Genomic DNA, 21,262 nt, shown 5'->3' with positions numbered 1-21,262 from the left:
CAACAATATATCTACCCATAAATTATTAGGTTAAATTTGACCCAACAATATATCTACACATAAATTAAAAAAGAATGAACTACGCAAATGGTCGCTGAACTATGTCTTTTACACACCAATGGTCCCTGAACTTTAAAAATATCGTGGATAGTCCATGAACTAAGGTGTAATCACATTTATGGTACTTTTTCACTATTCATCACAATTTTACACCCAAAATGCCCCCAAGGCATGAAGGCCATTTTGGGACTTTCATATCTAGGTATTGAATTTGATATTTTCTTTATCTAGTACTAAATATGATATTTTATTATAGTTTGAGTACCTAAAATGATATTATTCACTTCAAGTACCTAAAATGATATTATTCACTTCACTTTTTCAACATTTCTTCTTTTTCTCTTTCTCTAAAAATAAAAATAAAAAATAGTACTATGAAATTATTAAATATATTAATTATAAAAATCAAAATTATAAATTTAATTATAAAATAATTTTCGCAAAATTTAATTCTGATTGTGATTTGATTATTTTTTTAATATTAAAAATTGATTTTTTTTAATTAAAACTAAGCATTAATTTTCGAAAAATTCTTAATTTTTGCGAAAATTCTTAATTTTTGATGATATATTCTCTTGATCTATTATTGTTCACTCACATGAAGATTGATTGTTGTCAGTTGAGTGTGGAGGGAAAACTCTTGTAATTCACAAAGTATTTGATGTTTTGGGAAATTATGGAAGTTTTATTTTTGGCCAAGAATCTATGATTGTAACTGTTTTTTGACCATGAGAATTGGGATATAGTCATAACTTAATAACCTTGCTGATTGATGAGCCTTGTATATGCATTCGTACTCAAGCGTCAAAAATTTCTTTTACCATGTATGTAGGGATGGCTACAACGACTTCAACACATTTTACATGCAAGTAAGCTTATTAATTTTTTACTTCCTAAAAATTAATTTTGCGAAAATTCTTAATTTTTTCAAAAATTAATGCTTAGTTTAATTAAAAAAATTAATTAAGAGAATATATCATCAAAACTTATAATAGATCAAGAGAATATATAATCAAAAATTAAGAATTTTCGCGAAAATTCTTAATTTTTTCAAAAATTAATGCTTAGTTTTAATTAAAAAAATTAATTTTTAATATTAAAAAATAATCAAATCACAATCAAAATTAAATTTTGTGAAAATTATTTTATAATTAAATTTATAATTTTGATTTTTATAATTAATATATTTAATAATTTCATAGTACTATTTTTTATTTTTATTTTTAGAGAAAGAGAGAAAGAAGAAATGTTGAAAAAGTGAAGTGAATAATATCATTTTAGGTACTTGAAGTGAATAATATCATTTTAGGTACTCAAACTATAAGAAAATATCATATTTAGTACTAGATAAAGAAAATATCAAATTCAATACCTAGATATGAAAGTCCCAAAATGCACTTCATGCCTTGGGGGCATTTTGGGTGTAAAATTGTGATGAATAGTGAAAAAGTACCATAAATGTGATTACACTTTAGTTTAGGGACTACCCACGATATTTTTAAAGTTCAGGGACCATTGGTGTGCAAAAGGCATAGTTCAGGGACCATTTGCGTAGTTCACTCATTAAAAAAAATGACCTTGCGCCAGTGGTCCATTGACCAGAAAAAAGTTCAATCCCTCCAATGTTCACCTTGAATGGTTTGAGGGAGGGTATGAACAATTGAAAAAAAAATAGTACTTCCTTCATTCCTTCATAGTTGAGTCATTTTTCCATTTCAGAAAGTTTCTTCATAGTTGAGTCATTTCCATATATGGTAACTTTTTCTCTTTCTTACTTTTCTCTCTCTACTTTATTCATTTTATACTTTATTCTCTGCATTTTCCTTTCTCTTACTTTTTTATCTATTTATTTAACACACCTAACATTCCTTTCTAAAACTCGAGGCTGAAAAGTTTCGCCTCAACTATGAAGAAACGGAAGGAGTAGTAACATATAACTTAACTATCTCACATCAATGTCAAGAGAAAACTAATAAAACTACTATATAAGTGTCATGACCCACTCATTTTATTACCCATTGGTAGTTTATGTCTTTATACCAAGATACAACTCAAGAAAAAAGAAGACCCCAACTATAAATTTGAAAGTGGGGAAACCAAATTTAATTCGGAATTGATATAGGAAATGAGACACTTAGACAAGACGCTCACATGCACACAAGTAGTACCCTCAACAAAAGTGTCAATCCTTTCCAAATTAGCTCATCAAAAAAAAATAACCATTCATTTTCATGTCTGACTATCACAATTACACACTGATAAATTTATATTTCAAATGTAATTTGCATACTGTTAAGAAATGAGAATTTACTATGGTACACACTGATAAAGTGATAATAGTGATTGCAAATTCATAAAGTCAGGGCAACATGCATTCAAAGGAATATTTTTCTTTATGCACACATTTATACATCACTTATTTATTTCACACCACAGCACCTCCAAAATCTATCATGTGTACGAACATAAGCAAAAAACAGTAAACTTTGAGAAAATATTTGAATTTTGAGAAACTATTTTGAATATTTATCTAGTTAGGCATAATACTATGCTGAAGAATTTAAACTATTCAAATATATACTACTCCACTACTTAAAAATCAAACACATGTTCGACAAAAACAAAGAAAATGTGAACTTCAAGGAAAGAAATGTCTTTGGAGAACACAAGTAATTTTAACTTTTCAAATATACTATCTTAAAAATCAAATGTGACGAATACTGACATAAAATCAAGAAACATTGAGAAGAATTATCCTAAATTCCACCATATCTTCCACATTTAATATTTATGACTAGTATAATTACACCAAATCATCCATCACGCTACGCTATGGCTAGTATGCTAGGAAATAAAGTTCAACGTGTTTTTCATGTAGTCTTGATCAAGTGATAATTAAGTAGTACTATTTGAATATTATTAGCAAATGTACTAATTGGCTACGTACATGCGCACTTAAGTTCCATGTGACTTGCGTTATGAAATTCCACACCATTAAAATAGAATTGCCTTTGGGAAAGTCTTCCACCAATTTCAAATTAATATTACTCCACTTTTTTATCCATGGAAAATTTTGTTGGAATTCCAATATGCATATTTTACTCAATACATGCACCATACCACCGCAATCTTCCCTTAGCTCGTCACATTTTTTAATCATTTGGTCAATTATTTTGTTTTCTACTTGGAATTATATAAAGAAAGAAGATGAAATGAAACTAGCCCACTGCCCACGAATTGGGATATGGCAAGTTCACGCTATTTCAAGCTAGGTAAATATGTGGTGTTTATATTGGATAATACTCTCTGAAGAATGGAGGACTTATAAAACTATTTATGCTGAATATTTCTAACTCTATTTTGTGAAGTCACTTGATTGATTTATCCTTTTGGAAAAAAATGCAGACTTTTTCGGTCAAGAGCTAAAACTAACAATCATAATATATATCACTGTTTGGAAAATTTTCTAACAAAAATACTACTCCATGTCCACAAAATAATACTCCATCGTCTACAAAAAAATAGACTAGTTTTACTATTTTGGGGTGTCCACTAAAATTAGACTTAGTCTAAAAATGGAAAATTTTCAACCAATACTAATCATACACATCATTTTAAAGGTGGATCCCACAGTCCGCTAACACTCATTCCACTACCTTTTTTCCTCCATCTCTCTTACTTTTTCCTATCTCTATCTTACTTTACCAATTATATATTAAAACTCGTGTCATTCATAACCTTTTCTATTTTTGGTGAACGGAGGGAGTATCTCGTTTTTTCAATCGATGACATCCATGATTAATTAAAGTCTCATTTACTTTTTTTTTGGATAAATTGGGTCCACACACCTCTAAACCATTAATAATTCTATTTTATGCATATAAAAGTGAGACTTATATTTACTAAATTTTCATAAACTTTTCTTCACATTTTAAAATTCGGTAAAGTCAAAGTGAAACTTTAAATCTTGAACGGAAGGAGTATTAAATGTTGTCATAATGGTTGGATGATATTGGGATATTAAAACAAACTACTACTTCCATCCATCCCATGTTATTTGACTCATTTGTTGGGGCATAAAATTTAAGAAAGGAGTAGCTAATGAATGAGTCTGGGACTATGGCTTTAGAATTTGGGTAAGGATATGTATAAACTGATTATGTCGGGTTCAAAAAATGTATTTGGGCTCAAAATATTTGGATTGAGATGTTAAAACTAGCACCTTGCTTGGGCCACTAAATTAATAGGAGTAGTAATACCATGTCAGAAGATTGCTTAAGTGTTAACTATGTGCATGAAATATTTAAAGAAGCGACTTGAGTTGTGTGTAGGTGTATTTATCCGGCTAGGCCCAAGCACAAATTGCTGAAATTGGGCTTGGACAGTTTGTTCTTATCAGGTGGAGTAATTTATTTGGGCTGATAATTAATTCCATTAAGCATTTTTTAAACACATTTTACAAAAATCATCTATGTTATGGATTATTATAGTATATTATAAATTCTATATTTGGTTTTGCAAAATGTTCCTGTGCGTGATTTTTGAAACGGGATTATTTAAAAAAAATATTCCAAATTATTGTGTGTAAGGATTAATTGGTTGTAGTGATCCTAAGTTATACGTTGCATACCTATACTTTCCTCTTATTTTCTTTGTTTGATCTGCTTATAGCTTTGCTAGATTATCTTATTGTTAAGGTTCCTATTGGACAGTCTCTTAGGCTTTTGTGTTAGACCGTGAAGGACTTGTGTACAAACACCAAGATAGATAAGAAGGATTCAGCAATATTGAAACCAATCATTCAATATTTCAACCCCTCTTTTTTGGCTTCTTCTGTATTAGCTTGTTTTTCAATCATGACTCAAATCATTAAATATTTTGACACCAGGTCACTCTTTGTTCCATGCTTCAAGTATTTTATGGATGGCTGTGTTTAATCATGATTGGTAGTGGAAATTGGCCATTTCTTGCACTTATCCAATCTTATTCAACTAAATCTACTTGGATTATCGCTCTAAGTAAGCTTCTAGTATTTACAATTCAAATATCAACGCACATATAGTAGCTAAACAAACCAACATATATAACACTTAATGTTTTAGTTCCCAGATCTTCCTGTACATCATTCAAATTTGACAAACAATAGATTTACAAGCAAGTTACAGATATTATTGAATGGTAAAAGAATAGATCAAGGAATGTAATACATGGGATTTGGAAGCTTGAAAGAACGTATGGACATGGAAGACCCCAACAAATCACTCCACTGGTCTCCAGAGTTTCCCACTATTTCGTAACCTTCCTGCTCCACCTCTCTCCTCTTCTCCGACTTGTACACCATTGCTGTCTTTCCATGATCCTCCGACGACCTGTGTAGTAAATGTTGTTTAATTTTTCACATGTTTTAACCAAGTTCCATGAACTTAAACACTGAAGCATCACCATTTGGATATATCTTTTTAAAGAATTAAGTTCCATAAATTCAATCAAGAACAGTTATCATCTAACTGCATATATCGATGTCTCTGTCTCCCTCACTTAATTCATCTAACAGCAGATATCGATGTCTCTGTCTCCCTCACTTAATTCATCTAACAGCAGATATCGATGACTATATCTCCCTCACTTAATTCATCTGACATAAGATATCGATGACTATGCCTCCCTCGTGTAATCATAATCTATTCAGAGACTATTATACTGCATCCACAAATGTTATAGCAGCCTAAGTGTACATTTGGTGATTGTAAATCAATCTACGAGGATGCATCTGCATTTCCATCACGGATTCATGGGGATTCCCAGCATTAGGATTAGGCAGATGGTGCCATTAATCTTACATAGGCACTACTCACACTCACATGCTATGATTCGTTATCAACCAGATAAACAATTAAGCAGATGAAAACATGAAACCAAATTGTTGTTTTCTTAATAGTCCTCAAATCTTCCATAGGAATGCAGCAAAACCATAAAGCAACAGATCATGAAAATGGCTGAGTGCATTTTGGGGCGTTTACTATAGTGGATTAGCATAGATAGATAAAAACAGTATAGACTATCTAATCAGAAACTTGGGATATCCTTAAACCCTTGATTACTTCTACAATTTGGTTATCTTGCTTCACTCACATTGTAGAAATCCTTATCATGAACATCAAAATATTTGCTAAATCATCTTATTCAAGCTCAAAATCATTTTCACACAATTACAAGATAATCCATAAATACAGAGACATTGAAATAGAAGGGAAGGAATAACCTGAGAATGAGCATGCCCCAATCCCGGAATCCAGATTGGAACAAATTCTCAACCGTAACACCCCTATACCTCTCGCTTCGACCAGTCAACAAAATGACCTTAAATCCCAAATTCAATACCTCTTCGTACACCTTCAAACTAGACTCTATAGCCGGCGCCCTCCCCATCTCAACCCACTCATCAAATTTCCCACCGTCAAATATCTCCGACCTACACCAATAATCATAATTCAGAATCACATTCTAATGTTTAATAAAGTTATGAAGAGTAATTGACAGCGACACATACCCGTAACCATGTTGAGCATAATAGGGGAGATTCGAAAGCAGAGTCTCATCCACATCAAAAACCCAGGCGAATTTCCCATCCCCGTTCAACTTAACACTTCTGGCATACAATACAGCCTCATCGGCGACCCTCTGGAGATCGAGGAGGTACCCTCTCCCTCTCATATATTGCATCACATAATCACGGCACTCTTCCGGAACCGTCTTCCAAGGGGTCAGATTGTTGGCCTCCACAGCCACCCTCCAGCTCGTACAATGTGCTTGGGCGTCGAGTTTATCCAGCTGTGGCTGGTTGATTTGGACGATCAGAGATGGTTCAGCGTCGTGAGGGAAAGCGAACGGCAAAACGAAGGACAAGAGAAGGAGCTGTTTCAATAGAATCATAGCGCACCAATGGAATAATTCCTTTTGATCCAATTGGGGATTTTTAACTGTTGAAGAAATGCTTTTCGTGACGTGAACAGAAAATCTTTGTTTTTTTTTTCTTTTCTTTTCTTTTCTGGATTTCAACTTCCCTGCTTTCAATTTTATGACCTCAATTCGTTGCCATGAAAATGGCGTGTGAGCAAAGTAAATGGAGTAGTCAATGTGAGAAAGTGCATCTTATTTAATTACGTTGCATTTTTAGTATTTAATATACTTAATATTTTGGATATATTTGTCTAATGATATTTTTAGTATTTAATATACTTAATATTTTGGATCTCATTATAAAACAAGTGATAAATTTGAGTGAATGCGTGTTTCATACTTCCATCCAATCAAATTAGCTTCTTATATAATCGCCAGCCGGTGGAACCCGCATACGTTGTAGGTGAAAATTACGAGTAAAAATTACATGATCCCTCCATACCATGTTGGCATAATGACGTGGTGTATCTTACCATTAACTTCTTGACAAATGAAAATAAATAGACCCACATGCCATATGAATTGAACACATATATTTTATAAATTGAGGAACAATAAGAGAGGAGTAAACATCCATTTGCATTTTGCTCATTTTATGGAAACTCTCCTAATAATATTAATTATGGAAGTGAGAATTGTGTTATGTACTAGCTATTATTGAAGTTTGACAGAATTAAACTTTTTGGCAACCTTTATACTATTCTAGTATTTGAAATAAGATACGAATATTTCCTTTTTGTTTTTTTGATTTTTGATTTTTATTGTTTTAAAATCTCAAATTTTTTCGTATATAGTAGTACTATATAAGTATATAACAAGAAAAAAGTTAACCCATAAAATTTCAAAAAATACTATCTTTTTTATTTTCTATTTTTATTGTTTTAAAATCTTGAATTTCTATATGCTAATAAAAAGATAAAAAAAATTATAGGAGTACTTTATTATACTAACAAAATATAATTTATAGTCATAATTTTTATTTTAAAAAATTTTCGTATATAGTAATATAAGTATATAACAAGAAAAAAGGTTTTACCTATAAAATTTCAAATAGTACTATCACAAAGAGTTGTAGTATGACTTTGTTTCCTTGACATGAAAGTAATGCAATATGAATATTTTTAATATGTTTAATTTATTATAAAGCGAATTTTTGATCCATTTTTGATCCATTTTTTTCCACCCAAAAAATGCATACCAGATCGCAGAGTACCCGTATTCCTGCCCGTGAGAACCAGGAGGAAGCCAATCCATCTCATAGGTCTGGAAAACAGCCTAGGGATAAATCCACCACCAGTTCTCATGGCGAAGGAACAGGCCGCTCCAAAAATCGTCCCACTGAGTCTTCCCAGCAGCCTGATTTGAATGAGGCTGTCAAGCTGTTCTTGGCTGAGAAGCAGGATGAGTTCTTAGCCTTCCTGCAAAAGAGCCAAGAGCCGAAGACGAAAGCGGAGGATTCTCCTTCCTCATCCAGACATGAAAGTCACTACCGCAGTAGTGCCGTGTCTTCCAGGAAGAAGAATCCTCAACCCCGACATATTCCTGCTCTTCCTCGGTACCGGAATCACAGGAGAACTCAATCTCCTCCATACCGACGAGATATCGGATTCGCCGTGTACGGAGCACTGAAGACTCCGTTCTCGGACGACATCACCCGAACTCCCCTACCACAGAACTACCGAACTCCGTCGATGACTTACGCCGGGCTCGTGGACCCTCACGATTTCTTGGGGCGCTATCAGTATAACATGGCGAACCAGGGTCTCAACGAGGTCCACATGTGCAAGCTGTTTCCCGAGCTGCTCATCGGGAACGCGAGAAGGTGGTTCGATAGCCTCCCCCAGGGCAGCATCAGATCTTACCGAGATCTAATGGATGCCTTCCACAGGAGGTTCTTTCAGAAAGCGGAAGCCCGAATCACTTCGGCTCAGCTGCTTTCCATTCGTCAAGGTCGCGACGAAAAAATCAGCGACTTTATGACAAGATTCCACAAGGAATGCCTGCAAGTAGACGATCTCAACGATCTGCTTGTCATCTCGGCATTCCAAAATGGAATCCTGCCCGGAGCTCTCTACAGGAAGCTCGTTGAGTGCGGTCCGCAGACAGCTCAGGAAATGTGGGACATTGCGGACCAGTACTCCCGGGCCGATGAGGCAGACCGTCGCAAACGGTCGTTAGACAGCTCATCGTCCCGAGGAGACAGGAGGAAGCCCGATCATAGCGATCAGGGACATCCTCGCCGAACTCCTTTTGGCGATCAGGGACATCCTCGCCGAACTCCTTTTGAAAGGATTCAAAGGACTCCGGTGCAAGACAGATTGGGACCCCGTCTCAATCCCGAGAAGCCGCTCGCTCAGTTCGTACCGCTGAACAAGCCGAGAGCGGAAATTTTCGAACTACACTCTGACCTGTTCGAAAAGCCAAAGCGGATGACGAAATCTGCCGCGCGCCGACCCCAGGATAACTACTGCTCCTACCATCAAGACCACGGTCACGATACCGAGGAGTGCAGAAACTTGGCTGCAGGTATCGATGTTCTTGTGAGGGCAGGGACATTGAAAAAATACCAAAGCAAGCAGTCAAAGAAGAATAAGAAGCAGAGAGGTGCGAACTGCGCTCCTCAGGATCCGAAAAGGCAGCCGGATCCCGAAGACGATGACGAGCCGCAATATGATGGAGTAATCCTGACTATTGACGCTCTCCCTGCCGGGAAGACCAAGTCGTCCCTGAAGTCAGAGCGCAGAGGCTCCAATCGAGAAGAGCCAACGCATAAAAGGCTGAAGCAGGACGAAGTGATTACGTTCTCGGATGCTGATCCCGTCCCGGCCATCTCTCCTCACCAAGACGCCATTGTCATCCAAGCCGGAGTGGCAAACAAACTGATCCACAGGGTGTTTGTGGATACAGGAGCGTCAGTCAGCATTCTTTTTAAAGAGTGCTTCGACAAACTAGAAGTGGACCCAGCTCGGCTCAGCCCGGCTCCGCTTCCCCTGAAGAGCTTCGCCCAGGAGGACACCCGCCCTGAAGGTATTATCAGCCTTCCGATCACGGTGGGGAAAGCGCCTACTAGCTCCAGTACGATGATTGAGTTTTTCGTGGTGAAAGCTCGGTCCCCGTACAACGTCATCCTGGGAAGAGACTGGCTCAACACAGTTCGGGCCATTTGCTCCACTTATCACCTCACCATCAAGATCCCTACTAAAGGAGGGATAGCGGTCATCCGAGGTGACCAAAAGAGAGCAAAGGAGTGTCTGCAAATTGCGCTTAGAAGTGCCGAGCAGTCAGATCGGCACCACCAAGCATAGCAATCACAGCAGCCGGAGTTAGAGGCAATGACCGAAGTCATACCGGAGCCGAATTCGATGACAGTTCAGCTGTACGAAGACGATCCATCCAGAACGGTTAAGATCGGCTTCGCGGGAACGCCTCTACTTCGGGAAAAAACCATCCAGCTCCTCAAGGAGTGCAAAGACGTCTTTGCATGGTCTCCGTTGGACATGACCGGAGTGCCCCCCGAGGTAATCACTCATCGTTTAAATATTGATCCTTCGGTCCGGCCGATAAAACAGAAGCAAAGGCTCTTTGCGGCAGAACGAAGTCAAGTCATCCATGACAAAGTCCGTCAATTATTGAAGGCGGATGTGTTATTCGAAGTGAAGTATCCTTCGTGGGTGGCCAATCCTGTCATGATCAAGAAAAAGGAAGGAGGATGGCGGATGTGCATAGATTTCACCGATCTAAATAAGCACTGTCCCAAAGATTGCTATCCCCTTCCGAACATAGATAAAAAAGTAGAAGCTCTGATAGGCTTTGAAATTTTTTGTTTTCTTGATCTATACAAAGGATACCATCAGGTTTTAATGGATGAGATTGACGCTTCAAAAACGGCCTTCATTACTGATTTCGGCATTTTCGCTTATAAAAAGATGCCATTCGGTTTAAAGAATGCCGGAGCCACTTATCAAAGGATGGTAGACAAGCTTTTTCGGCACCTGATTGGAAAGGAGGTCGAAGTATATGTTGACGATATAGTCGTCAAAAGCAAAAGCACTTCGGAGTACGAGCACAACCTCAAGTCCACTCTCAACGTGCTCAAGAAAGCCAACCTCAAACTTAATCCCCAAAAGTGTACCTTTTTGGTAGATTCGGGAAAGTTTCTGGGTTGTTGGGTTTCAAAGGACGGACTCAAGGCAAACCCCTCAAAAGTTCAAGTCGTTCAGAACATGGCAATGCCGAAGTCCATACATGACGTGCAAAGGCTAACCGGATGTCTAGCCGCACTGAATCGATTCTTTTCCCAAGCAGCCGAAAAGCAACTGCCGTTCTTCAAGGTGTTGAAAAAGGCACCAAAGTTCGAGTGGGGAGCCGAGCAGAAAAGGGCCTTTGACGAGCTCAAAAGTTATCTAGCCGAGCTTCCTATTCTCTCTGCTCCAACCGAAGCCGAAGTAATATTCTTATACTTAGCGGCATCGGATCAAACCATCAGCGCGGTGCTTGTACGAGAAGAAGGCCTAAAGCAGCTTCCCATCTATTTTACAAGCCGAGCATTAAGAGGTCCAGAAACCAGGTATCAACCTCTGGAAAAGATTGCTCTAGCATTAGTAAATGCAGCAAGGAGACTGCGGCCATACTTCTATGCTCACAAGGTATGCGTCTTAACTGATCTGCCACTTCGGCAAGTGTTGACCAAACCAGAAGCATCAGGCAGAATCGCCAAGTGGGCTATAGAGTTGGGAGAGCACACAATTGAATATCTACCTCGGAAAGCCATCAAGGGACAAGCCTTGGCGGATTTTCTTGCAGAAGCGAAGTTCGATCAAGCAATTCCCGTTATTGCCGAACAGAAGAATTCTGCCAATGCCGAACTAGCACAGCCCTTGGAATCCGAAGTAGAGCCGCCGGACTGCTGGAGCGGATTCGTAGATGGAGCTTCAAACAAGATGGGAAGTGGAGCTGGTATTTTACTTGTCGCTCCCGACGGACACGAGGTAACCTACTCACTTCGTTTCCTACTCCCCACTACTAATAATGAAGCCGAGTACGAAGCCCTCCTGGCCGGACTCCAGTTAGCGCAAAGTCTGCTCGTCAAATCTCTCAAAGTCCATTGTGATTCACAAGTCATAGTAAATCACATGTTGGGTACAAGTGAAGCTCGTGACGAGAGAATGAAGAAGTATTTGGACAAAGCGCAAAGCATCAGCCGAAGTTTCTCCTATTTTCGGATAATCCGCATTCCCAGAGCGGAAAATAGCCGAGCAGATGCCTTAAGTAAATTGGCCTCAGATCCGAGCTCAAAGGCGGAAGAATTAATGCATCGAAGCATTGATGAAGCCGAGGTACATTCAGTATCCAGCTCGCCGAACTGGATGACGCCGATCTTGCAGTATCAGGATCAAGGACAATTGCCCGAGGATAAGAGAGAAGCTCGGAAGATCACGTGCCGAGCTCTTCGGTACGAACTTCATGAAGGAGTCCTCTTTAGAAAGTCTTACCTCCAGCCGTTATTGCGGTGCGTAGGACCAGAAGAGACGGACTACATCCTCAGAGAAGTTCATGAAGGATCGTGCGGTAGCCACATCGGAGCCAGAGCTTTAGCTAAAAAAGTTCTGAGATGGGGATATTATTGGCCAACCATGGTACAAGAGGCAGTGCAGCTCGTCAAGAAGTGTACGAAGTGCCAAATTCATGCAAATGTCCCAAGGATGCCGCAGACCGATCTATACACTATGCAAAGCCCTTGGCCTTTCATGCAATGGGGCATAGACATAGTGGGACCACTTCCTCAAGCTCCTCGGCAAATGAAATTCCTTATCGTTGCCGTGGACTACTTCACGAAGTGGGTGGAGGCTGAACCATTAGCTACAATAACGAGCTCAAAGGCATTGGACTTCGTCTGGAAGAACATAGTGTGCCGATTTGGCATACCCCACATCCTCATCTCGGATAATGGGACTCAGTTCACCGACAAGACGTTCAAGAATTGGTGCCAAGAGCTGGACATTCAACAGCGGTTCACTTCGGTCTCCCATCCCCAAGCAAACGGACAAACGAAAGTAACGAACCGGATTCTGGTGAAAGGGTTAAAAGCTCGGTTAGAACAAGCCAAAGGACAATGGGTAGAAAATCTCCCTCAAGTCCTATGGTCCTACCGAGCTACACCCAAAACCTCCAACGGTGAAACTCCGTATAGTCTGGTGTACGGCACTGAAGCCGTAATTCCAGTGGAGATCGGCGTACCCAGTCCCCGAACTCTAAATTTCTCCTCAGAAATGAATGACGACGGACTGAGAGCAGAACTAGATCTCGCCGAAGAAAGAAGAGAATTGGCGTGCATAAAAGCAGCCAAGTATAAGGAGCAAGTAGCCCGGTATTATAACCAAAGGGTAAAAAAGCTTCAATTTCAAGTGGGAGATCTCGTCTTGAGAAACAACGAAGTAAGCCGAGCAGAAAAGCTGGGCAAACTCGAACCCACATGGGAGGGTCCATATCGGGTGTCAGAAGTCCTCGGCAAAGGGTCTTATAAATTGACTCACATGTCAGGAGAACAAGTACCCCGAACATGGCACGTCTCCAACCTCAAGAAGTTCCACTTGTAAGAGACAAAAGTCCGGTCAGTCCGTCTCGTGTCTAGTTCGGTCATAGGGGTATGTGTTTTTATTTGTTTGTTTTTTACTTGTACCTTTTACTTGTCGTTTTTTAAAAAAAAGGGTTTAAAGTTTTTTTCCTTCGTCCTTTTCATTTTTTCTCTATGTGTTTTGTCTCTATGTGCTTGTCGTCTCTTACAAATGGTACCAAGGTATATCGTTCTTTAAAGACTGATCTCCTTTTTAGATCGATTATTAAAGACTATTGTGAGTCCAAGCTTCTACGGAGGATATAGGACCACAATTCAGCTTAACAAGCAGTCCGTCTGAAACGAACTGCAATAAGCCAACGATTGTGAGTCCAAGCTTCCAAGGAGGATACAAGACCGCGATTCAGCTTAACAAGCACTTCGTCTGAAACGAACTGCAATAAGGGAAAGTCCGATCCACGCGATAAACCTCGCCGAATTAGGACGACCAAGTTCGGTCAAAGAAGTTTACCTCATAAGACCGGGGACGACCATGTCTAGTCAAAGAGGTTTACTGCATAAGACCACTTCGGTTAACAGGGAAAGTCCGATCCACGCGATAAAACTCGCCGAATTAGGACAAGGGAAAGTTCGATCCCGGCGACAAAAATCGCCAAATTAGAACACAAACCAAGTCCGGTCAAAGATGTTTATTTCATCAGACCAAAGACGAGTCCGGTCAAAGATGTTTATTTCATCAGATCAAAGACGAGTCCGGTCAAAGATGTTTATTTCATCAGACCAAAGACGAGTCCGGTCAAAGATGTTTATTTCATCAGACCAAAGACGAGTCCGGTCAAAGATGTTTATTTCATCAGACCAAAGACGAGTCCGGTCAAAGATGTTTATTTCATCAGACCAAGGACCAAGTCCGGTCAAAGAAGTTTACTTCATAAGACCAAGGCCCAAGTCCGGTCAAAGAAGTTTACTTCATAAGACCGAGGACGAGTACGATGGAATTTTTTCGCTAAGCTGTAAATACAGTGTTAGAAGCGAAAACAAAATTTCATTTTTCAAATCTTGTTCGGCATACAACTTAGCTACCCTACAAAATGGCGTTACGCTATTACAAAGGACTATTCTACTGTCCAGGGTTGCTGAAGTTAAGCCACCTATCTGCAAAATCCTCTGGAAGCCGAGTTCGGTTGTTCCGAGCAGATGAAGAATAAGCAGGTCGACGAGATGCTATCCTCGACCCAACGCCTCTTCCCCGAGCCCGAGAAGTCCTAACACCTCGGCGATGAAGAGTCTCTGCAATAAGCATCTGCTGATCTTGCTCGCTCATAGTCACAACTCCTCGGCGAATTTCAGTCCGTCCCTGTCTTGACGATTCCGGTTGCTCCTGAGCCCGTTCTCGTCTTGACGTTTCCGGCTGTTCCGGAGTTCGTTGTTGGCTGGGAGTAGGATTTTGAACAAGGGAACCAGAGGTTTGATCTGGAGTGCGAGCATCTGTTGGCGCGATATGCCGAAGGAATCTTTCTATGGAGGGGCGCCGAGAAAGAACAATGTTGTACCGAGAAGCCCAACGCCGCAGTGATGTCACAACTTGTTGGCAAGCCGGGCTCTCCAGCACATTGTTCATACGGAGTACATGATATTCCTCCCACAGTTCGTCAACTCGACTCTGAACATCTGATATGGTCATTCCCCCGCGCACACGGATGTAATCCTCATACGCAGTCCTCTCAGCAATGGCCGTATTCAGCTCGGCCTCCAGATCTTTCTTATCGGACTCTAAGTCCTTGATATCGGCCTCCAGCTTCACTAAACGAGCCAGAAGCTCGTCATTCTTCGTCTGATCGGCTATAGCTCTTCTCTCAGCTTCGTCCAAAGCCGAAGAGTACAGCCGTTTCCAGTGAAGTATCTCCATCTCCTTGGGTACAAAGCAGCTATATTAGTTCGGCAGCTGTACCGAGCAGATAGTAAAATACAACAGGAATAAAGGCAAGTACGAAAAGCTATACGAAGACAAGTGTAGAGAATTTTTCATTCACAAGGAAAATTTTTTACACTAGGGCTTCAAGGCCATTTTACAAGGAAGAAACTAGACTAAGAGAAGGGAGACGAAATCATACTCCGCCAGCTTCGTCTCCGGCTCCTCGGTCTGGTACAGCTTCTTTCTCCTGGGCTACCTCAGCCTCAGCCTCGCCTCCTGCCGGCCTCGCCTCCGCCTCCTGATCGGCTTCCTTCTCCGGATGCCCGGCCTGATCGACTTCGGCCTCCCGCTCCAGCGGCTCGGCCTCACCCTCTCCGTTGTAAGTCGAAGCGGGTGAAACGGGTCCCACGGAGGCAAAGATAGCCTCCAGGTTCTCGTCCCGATCAGCTCGACAACTCCGGACTCGGTCTGCAGAAAGCAGGACCGAAGATGAAGCGAGCTCCTCAAGGAGCGGCAGATTCTGAAGCCGAGCCGCTATCTCTCGGCTGTACAGAGGCAGCACGACATCGGCCCCCTGCTCGCCCTTATCGGCGATTAGCCTTACCAGACTACCGACAAAGGCCGAGAACTGGCTGCTCAAAAAGAGTTTCTCCGTGTAAACACGGAGAGCCTCCCCTTGGGCAACCACGGCAGCAGCATCCCTCCGTTTCGTCTGCTCCCGCTGGATGACGAGCTGGTTTTTGGCAAACTGAGCTTCATCCTGGGCCGAAATCCTAGCAGCTCTGGCCTTCTCAAAGTTAGCCTCAGCCTGTTCGGCCCGATGACAAGCAGCCGCCAACTTCCTCTGCATCTCAGCATAGTCATTGGACGCTTTGGAGAGTTCGACGGCGACGAGCTTGGAGAGCATATCGTTCCTCTGAAAATGAATAAAGAAAAAAGTCAACAAAGGGACCACAAAAAATACAGGAAAAAAGCAAGGCCAGAAAATCAAGAAGAGAATTCACCTCGGCGAAGTCCGTGGGCCATAAAAACGGCTCACAGATATGTTCCGAAGGAGGCGCCAAGACCACGTCTTTCTCTGGCGCTCTCGGGGGCTTCTGGGCCTTCCCCCTCCCCTTTGCCGAAGTTGACTCCGGCTTCTTCGGATCCGAAGAGGTTTTTTGCCTTTTCGGAGTCCTCTCGGCATCAGACGCCGAGCTGGTGGTTTTCGGCCTCTCCGGCTCCTTGGACTCCGAAGATTTTCGGGTAGCCTTGTTCAGCATGTACACTGCCAAAAAGCAAGAAAGCAAGGTTAGTTTTCTTCGTTAAAGCAGTAGAACATAAAGGTAAAGAGAAATCCTCACCCTCGGCCTCTTCGTCCGAAGACGAGATGTCGAACACGACGTCGCCCTTGACGAGCTCAGACTCCGTGTATTGTTTCCTAACTATGGGAATCTTGTTGAGCTCGCCATCGAGCTCGGCCAATGGTTCTAACCGAGGATGAGGAATCACGGACTTCGGTCCTCTCCAGGGGAAGCCCGGAGCCGCTGTCCTATTATAAAAAAAGAAGCGGTTTTGCCATTTCGGCCACTTGGTTTTGCAGAATGCCCTAAAAGGCTGTAAGGGGATCAAGTAAAACCAAGATCCCTTCCTTTTAAATTGGAAAAAATTAAGGATTGCCCGCAGAGACAGATCCTTATCTAACCTACGGAGTTCGGCAGCAAAAGCCGACAAGTGCCTCCAAGAATTCGGAGTCACCTGACCTAAAGGGAGTTGAAAAAAATCAAGAAGCTCTACAAAAGGTGGGGGAAGAGGGAAACGAAGCCCGCATTCTAAGCAGGCTTCGTAAACGGTGGCATAACCCTCCGGCGGGTCGTTAGCCCTATGATCATCGTCGGGAACCACCGCCTTCCCCCCAGGAAAAGAGTATTTTTCGTAAAGGGATATCACAGTATCCTTACTCAAGATACTGTGAAAATACTCTACGGTCTTCTCCCCGGATTCTTTCCGGCTAGAAGACCCCTTACCCCCTTTTCTACCGCTACCAGACTCAGACGAAGAAGAAGCAGACATGGTTCTTACTCTTTGAAAGTTTGAAGAAATCCTGAGGAAATTTTTGAAAGCGGAAGGAAATTTTTCACGCAAAAGATAGAGAGTGCAGAAGAAGCCAATAGCAAAGGTGTTCAAATGATGAAGAAAGGCGGTATTTATCAGATTGGGAAAAGATTTCAAATCATCGCACCGTTTCATATTCCACCTTTTCAGGATTCGACGGCCGGATTTTACTGTCGCATTTAATGCCGCATTTAATGCAGTCACGCGCAGGGCACGTCCCCTGACTTCAGCCTCCCCCGTACCCTTTTCCAGAATGCCGAAGTGACTCGCTTCGCCGAAGTGATTCACTTCGCTTTTCGGGGGGGGTAGTGATGGGGTGCGTACTAAACAAGCCCAACAGCAATGACGGCCCATCAGCCCAAAGCCCAAGGAAGAGTATGAGTTCGGCATTACCAAAGAGTTCGGCCTCAGCCTACAGCTCGGTAAAAGCCAACCTATCAAGCTCTGCTCTCAGGTCGGCATCAAGCTCTACTCTCAGATCGGCAACCAAAGCAGGAGTATGAGTTCGGCATTACCAAAGAGTTCGGCCTCAGCCTACAGCTCGGTAAAAGCCATCCAATCAAGCTCTGCTCTCAGGTCGGCATCAAGCTCTACTCTCAGATCGGCAACCAAAGCAGTTCGGTCTCAGTATTCGACCGAACAAGGAGTTAGTGGACCCATACAGGATGTCCAACACACCCACTACCACGTGGTGTCAACTCAGGCCACGATCGTAGGCCATGACCTACGCTACATCCACGATCTTAGGCCATGACCTACACGACATCCACGACTTAGGGTGGTGATGCAAGCCACGATCTTAGTTCAAGATATAAATAGAACTTAGATCAGATAGAAGAAGGTTAAGCTCTCTAGAGATAAAATCATATAGCAAGTCTGTGTTGTAAGCTGTAATCCCAGATCAAGCAATACAATCTTGCCCTCCTTTCTTCCCGTGGACGTAGATTTACTTCAGTAAATCGAACCACGTAAATTCTGTGTGTTGTAGTTTTCATTCTCTACCAGCTTTTACTAACATCAGAAATTCGCGGATCCATCATAAATCAATCTACGAGGATGCATCTGCATTTCCATCACGGATTCATGGGGATTCCCAGCATTAGGATTAGGCAGATGGTGCCATTAATCTTACATAGGCACTACTCACACTCACATGCTATGATTCGTTATCAACCAGATAAACAATTAAGCAGATGAAAACATGAAACCAAATTGTTGTTTTCTTAATAGTCCTCAAATCTTCCATAGGAATGCAGCAAAACCATAAAGCAACAGATCATGAAAATGGCTGAGTGCATTTTGGGGCGTTTACTATAGTGGATTAGCATAGATAGATAAAAACAGTATAGACTATCTAATCAGAAACTTGGGATATCCTTAAACCCTTGATTACTTCTACAATTTGGTTATCTTGCTTCACTCACATTGTAGAAATCCTTATCATGAACATCAAAATATTTGCTAAATCATCTTATTCAAGCTCAAAATCATTTTCACACAATTACAAGATAATCCATAAATACAGAGACATTGAAATAGAAGGGAAGGAATAACCTGAGAATGAGCATGCCCCAATCCCGGAATCCAGATTGGAACAAATTCTCAACCGTAACACCCCTATACCTCTCGCTTCGACCAGTCAACAAAATGACCTTAAATCCCAAATTCAATACCTCTTCGTACACCTTCAAACTAGACTCTATAGCCGGCGCCCTCCCCATCTCAACCCACTCATCAAATTTCCCACCGTCAAATATCTCCGACCTACACCAATAATCATAATTCAGAATCACATTCTAATGTTTAATAAAGTTATGAAGAGTAATTGACAGCGACACATACCCGTAACCATGTTGAGCATAATAGGGGAGATTCGAAAGCAGAGTCTCATCCACATCAAAAACCCAGGCGAATTTCCCATCCCCGTTCAACTTAACACTTCTGGCATACAATACAGCCTCATCGGCGACCCTCTGGAGATCGAGGAGGTACCCTCTCCCTCTCATATATTGCATCACATAATCACGGCACTCTTCCGGAACCGTCTTCCAAGGGGTCAGATTGTTGGCCTCCACAGCCACCCTCCAGCTCGTACAATGTGCTTGGGCGTCGAGTTTATCCAGCTGTGGCTGGTTGATTTGGACGATCAGAGATGGTTCAGCGTCGTGAGGGAAAGCGAACGGCAAAACGAAGGACAAGAGAAGGAGCTGTTTCAATAGAATCATAGCGCACCAATGGAATAATTCCTTTTGATCCAATTGGGGATTTTTAACTGTTGAAGAAATGCTTTTCGTGACGTGAACAGAAAATCTTTGTTTTTTTTTTCTTTTCTTTTCTTTTCTGGATTTCAACTTCCCTGCTTTCAATTTTATGACCTCAATTCGTTGCCATGAAAATGGCGTGTGAGCAAAGTAAATGGAGTAGTCAATGTGAGAAAGTGCATCTTATTTAATTACGTTGCATTTTTAGTATTTAATATACTTAATATTTTGGATATATTTGTCTAATGATATTTTTAGTATTTAATATACTTAATATTTTGGATCTCATTATAAAACAAGTGATAAATTTGAGTGAATGCGTGTTTCATACTTCCATCCAATCAAATTAGCTTCTTATATAATCGCCAGCCGGTGGAACCCGCATACGTTGTAGGTGAAAATTACGAGTAAAAATTACATGATCCCTCCATACCATGTTGGCATAATGACGTGGTGTATCTTACCATTAACTTCTTGACAAATGAAAATAAATAGACCCACATGCCATATGAATTGAACACATATATTTTATAAATTGAGGAACAATAAGAGAGGAGTAAACATCCATTTGCATTTTGCTCATTTTATGGAAACTCTCCTAATAATATTAATTATGGAAGTGAGAATTGTGTTATGTACTAGCTATTATTGAAGTTTGACAGAATTAAACTTTTTGGCAACCTTTATACTATTCTAGTATTTGAAATAAGATACGAATATTTCCTTTTTGTTTTTTTGATTTTTGATTTTTATTGTTTTAAAATCTCAAATTTTTTCGTATATAGTAGTACTATATAAGTATATAACAAGAAAAAAGTTAACCCATAAAATTTCAAAAAATACTATCTTTTTTATTTTCTATTTTTATTGTTTTAAAATCTTGAATTTCTATATGCTAATAAAAAGATAAAAAAAATTATAGGAGTACTTTATTATACTAACAAAATATAATTTATAGTCATAATTTTTATTTTAAAAATTTTTCGTATATAGTAATATAAGTATATAACAAGAAAAAAGGTTTTACCTATAAAATTTCAAATAGTACTATCACAAAGAGTTGTAGTATGACTTTGTTTCCTTGACATGAAAGTAATGCAATATGAATATTTTTAATATGTTTAATTTATTATATTATATTATGAGATCAATGTGTATATATATATATATATATATTGTCATAGTATATGAGCGCCAATTAGATATGGAAATTTCCATAATTAATATTATTAGGAGAGTTTCCATAAGATGGAGCACATGGACGCTTACTCCTCTTATTGTTCCGTCAGTTTATAAAATATGTGTCCAATTCATATGGCACGTGTTCCTATTTATTTCCATTTGTCAAGAAATTAATGGTGAGGTGCACCACATCATTATGTCAATATGGTATGGAGG

General features: G+C 40.3%; 2 protein-coding genes across 2 annotated transcripts; both read right to left on the bottom strand.

Annotated features, from left to right (window-relative positions):
• Window positions 1-5,119: 5,119 nt before the first annotated feature.
• Window positions 5,120-7,699, bottom strand: LOC121793513 (acid phosphatase 1-like). Its single transcript, XM_042191532.1, has 3 exons — window positions 6,611-7,699; window positions 6,323-6,532; window positions 5,120-5,429 (listed from the first exon to the last, which is right to left on the bottom strand). Exons 1-3 carry the CDS (start codon window positions 6,991-6,993, stop codon window positions 5,252-5,254), a joined length of 771 nt encoding a protein of 256 aa, XP_042047466.1. The 5' UTR covers window positions 6,994-7,699; the 3' UTR covers window positions 5,120-5,251.
• Window positions 7,700-19,046: 11,347 nt separating this feature from the next.
• LOC121793714 (acid phosphatase 1-like) lies at window positions 19,047-20,553 on the bottom strand. Its single transcript, XM_042191755.1, has 2 exons — window positions 19,446-20,553; window positions 19,047-19,367 (listed from the first exon to the last, which is right to left on the bottom strand). Exons 1-2 carry the CDS (start codon window positions 19,826-19,828, stop codon window positions 19,097-19,099), a joined length of 654 nt encoding a protein of 217 aa, XP_042047689.1. The 5' UTR covers window positions 19,829-20,553; the 3' UTR covers window positions 19,047-19,096.
• Between the last annotated feature and the right edge of the window lie 709 nt (window positions 20,554-21,262).

The sequence above is a fragment of the Salvia splendens genome, chromosome 3 (assembly GCF_004379255.2).
Source record: "Salvia splendens isolate huo1 chromosome 3, SspV2, whole genome shotgun sequence".
Classification (NCBI taxonomy): Eukaryota; Viridiplantae; Streptophyta; class Magnoliopsida; order Lamiales; family Lamiaceae; genus Salvia; species Salvia splendens.
This window is presented reverse-complemented; position numbering and strand designations above follow the sequence as displayed.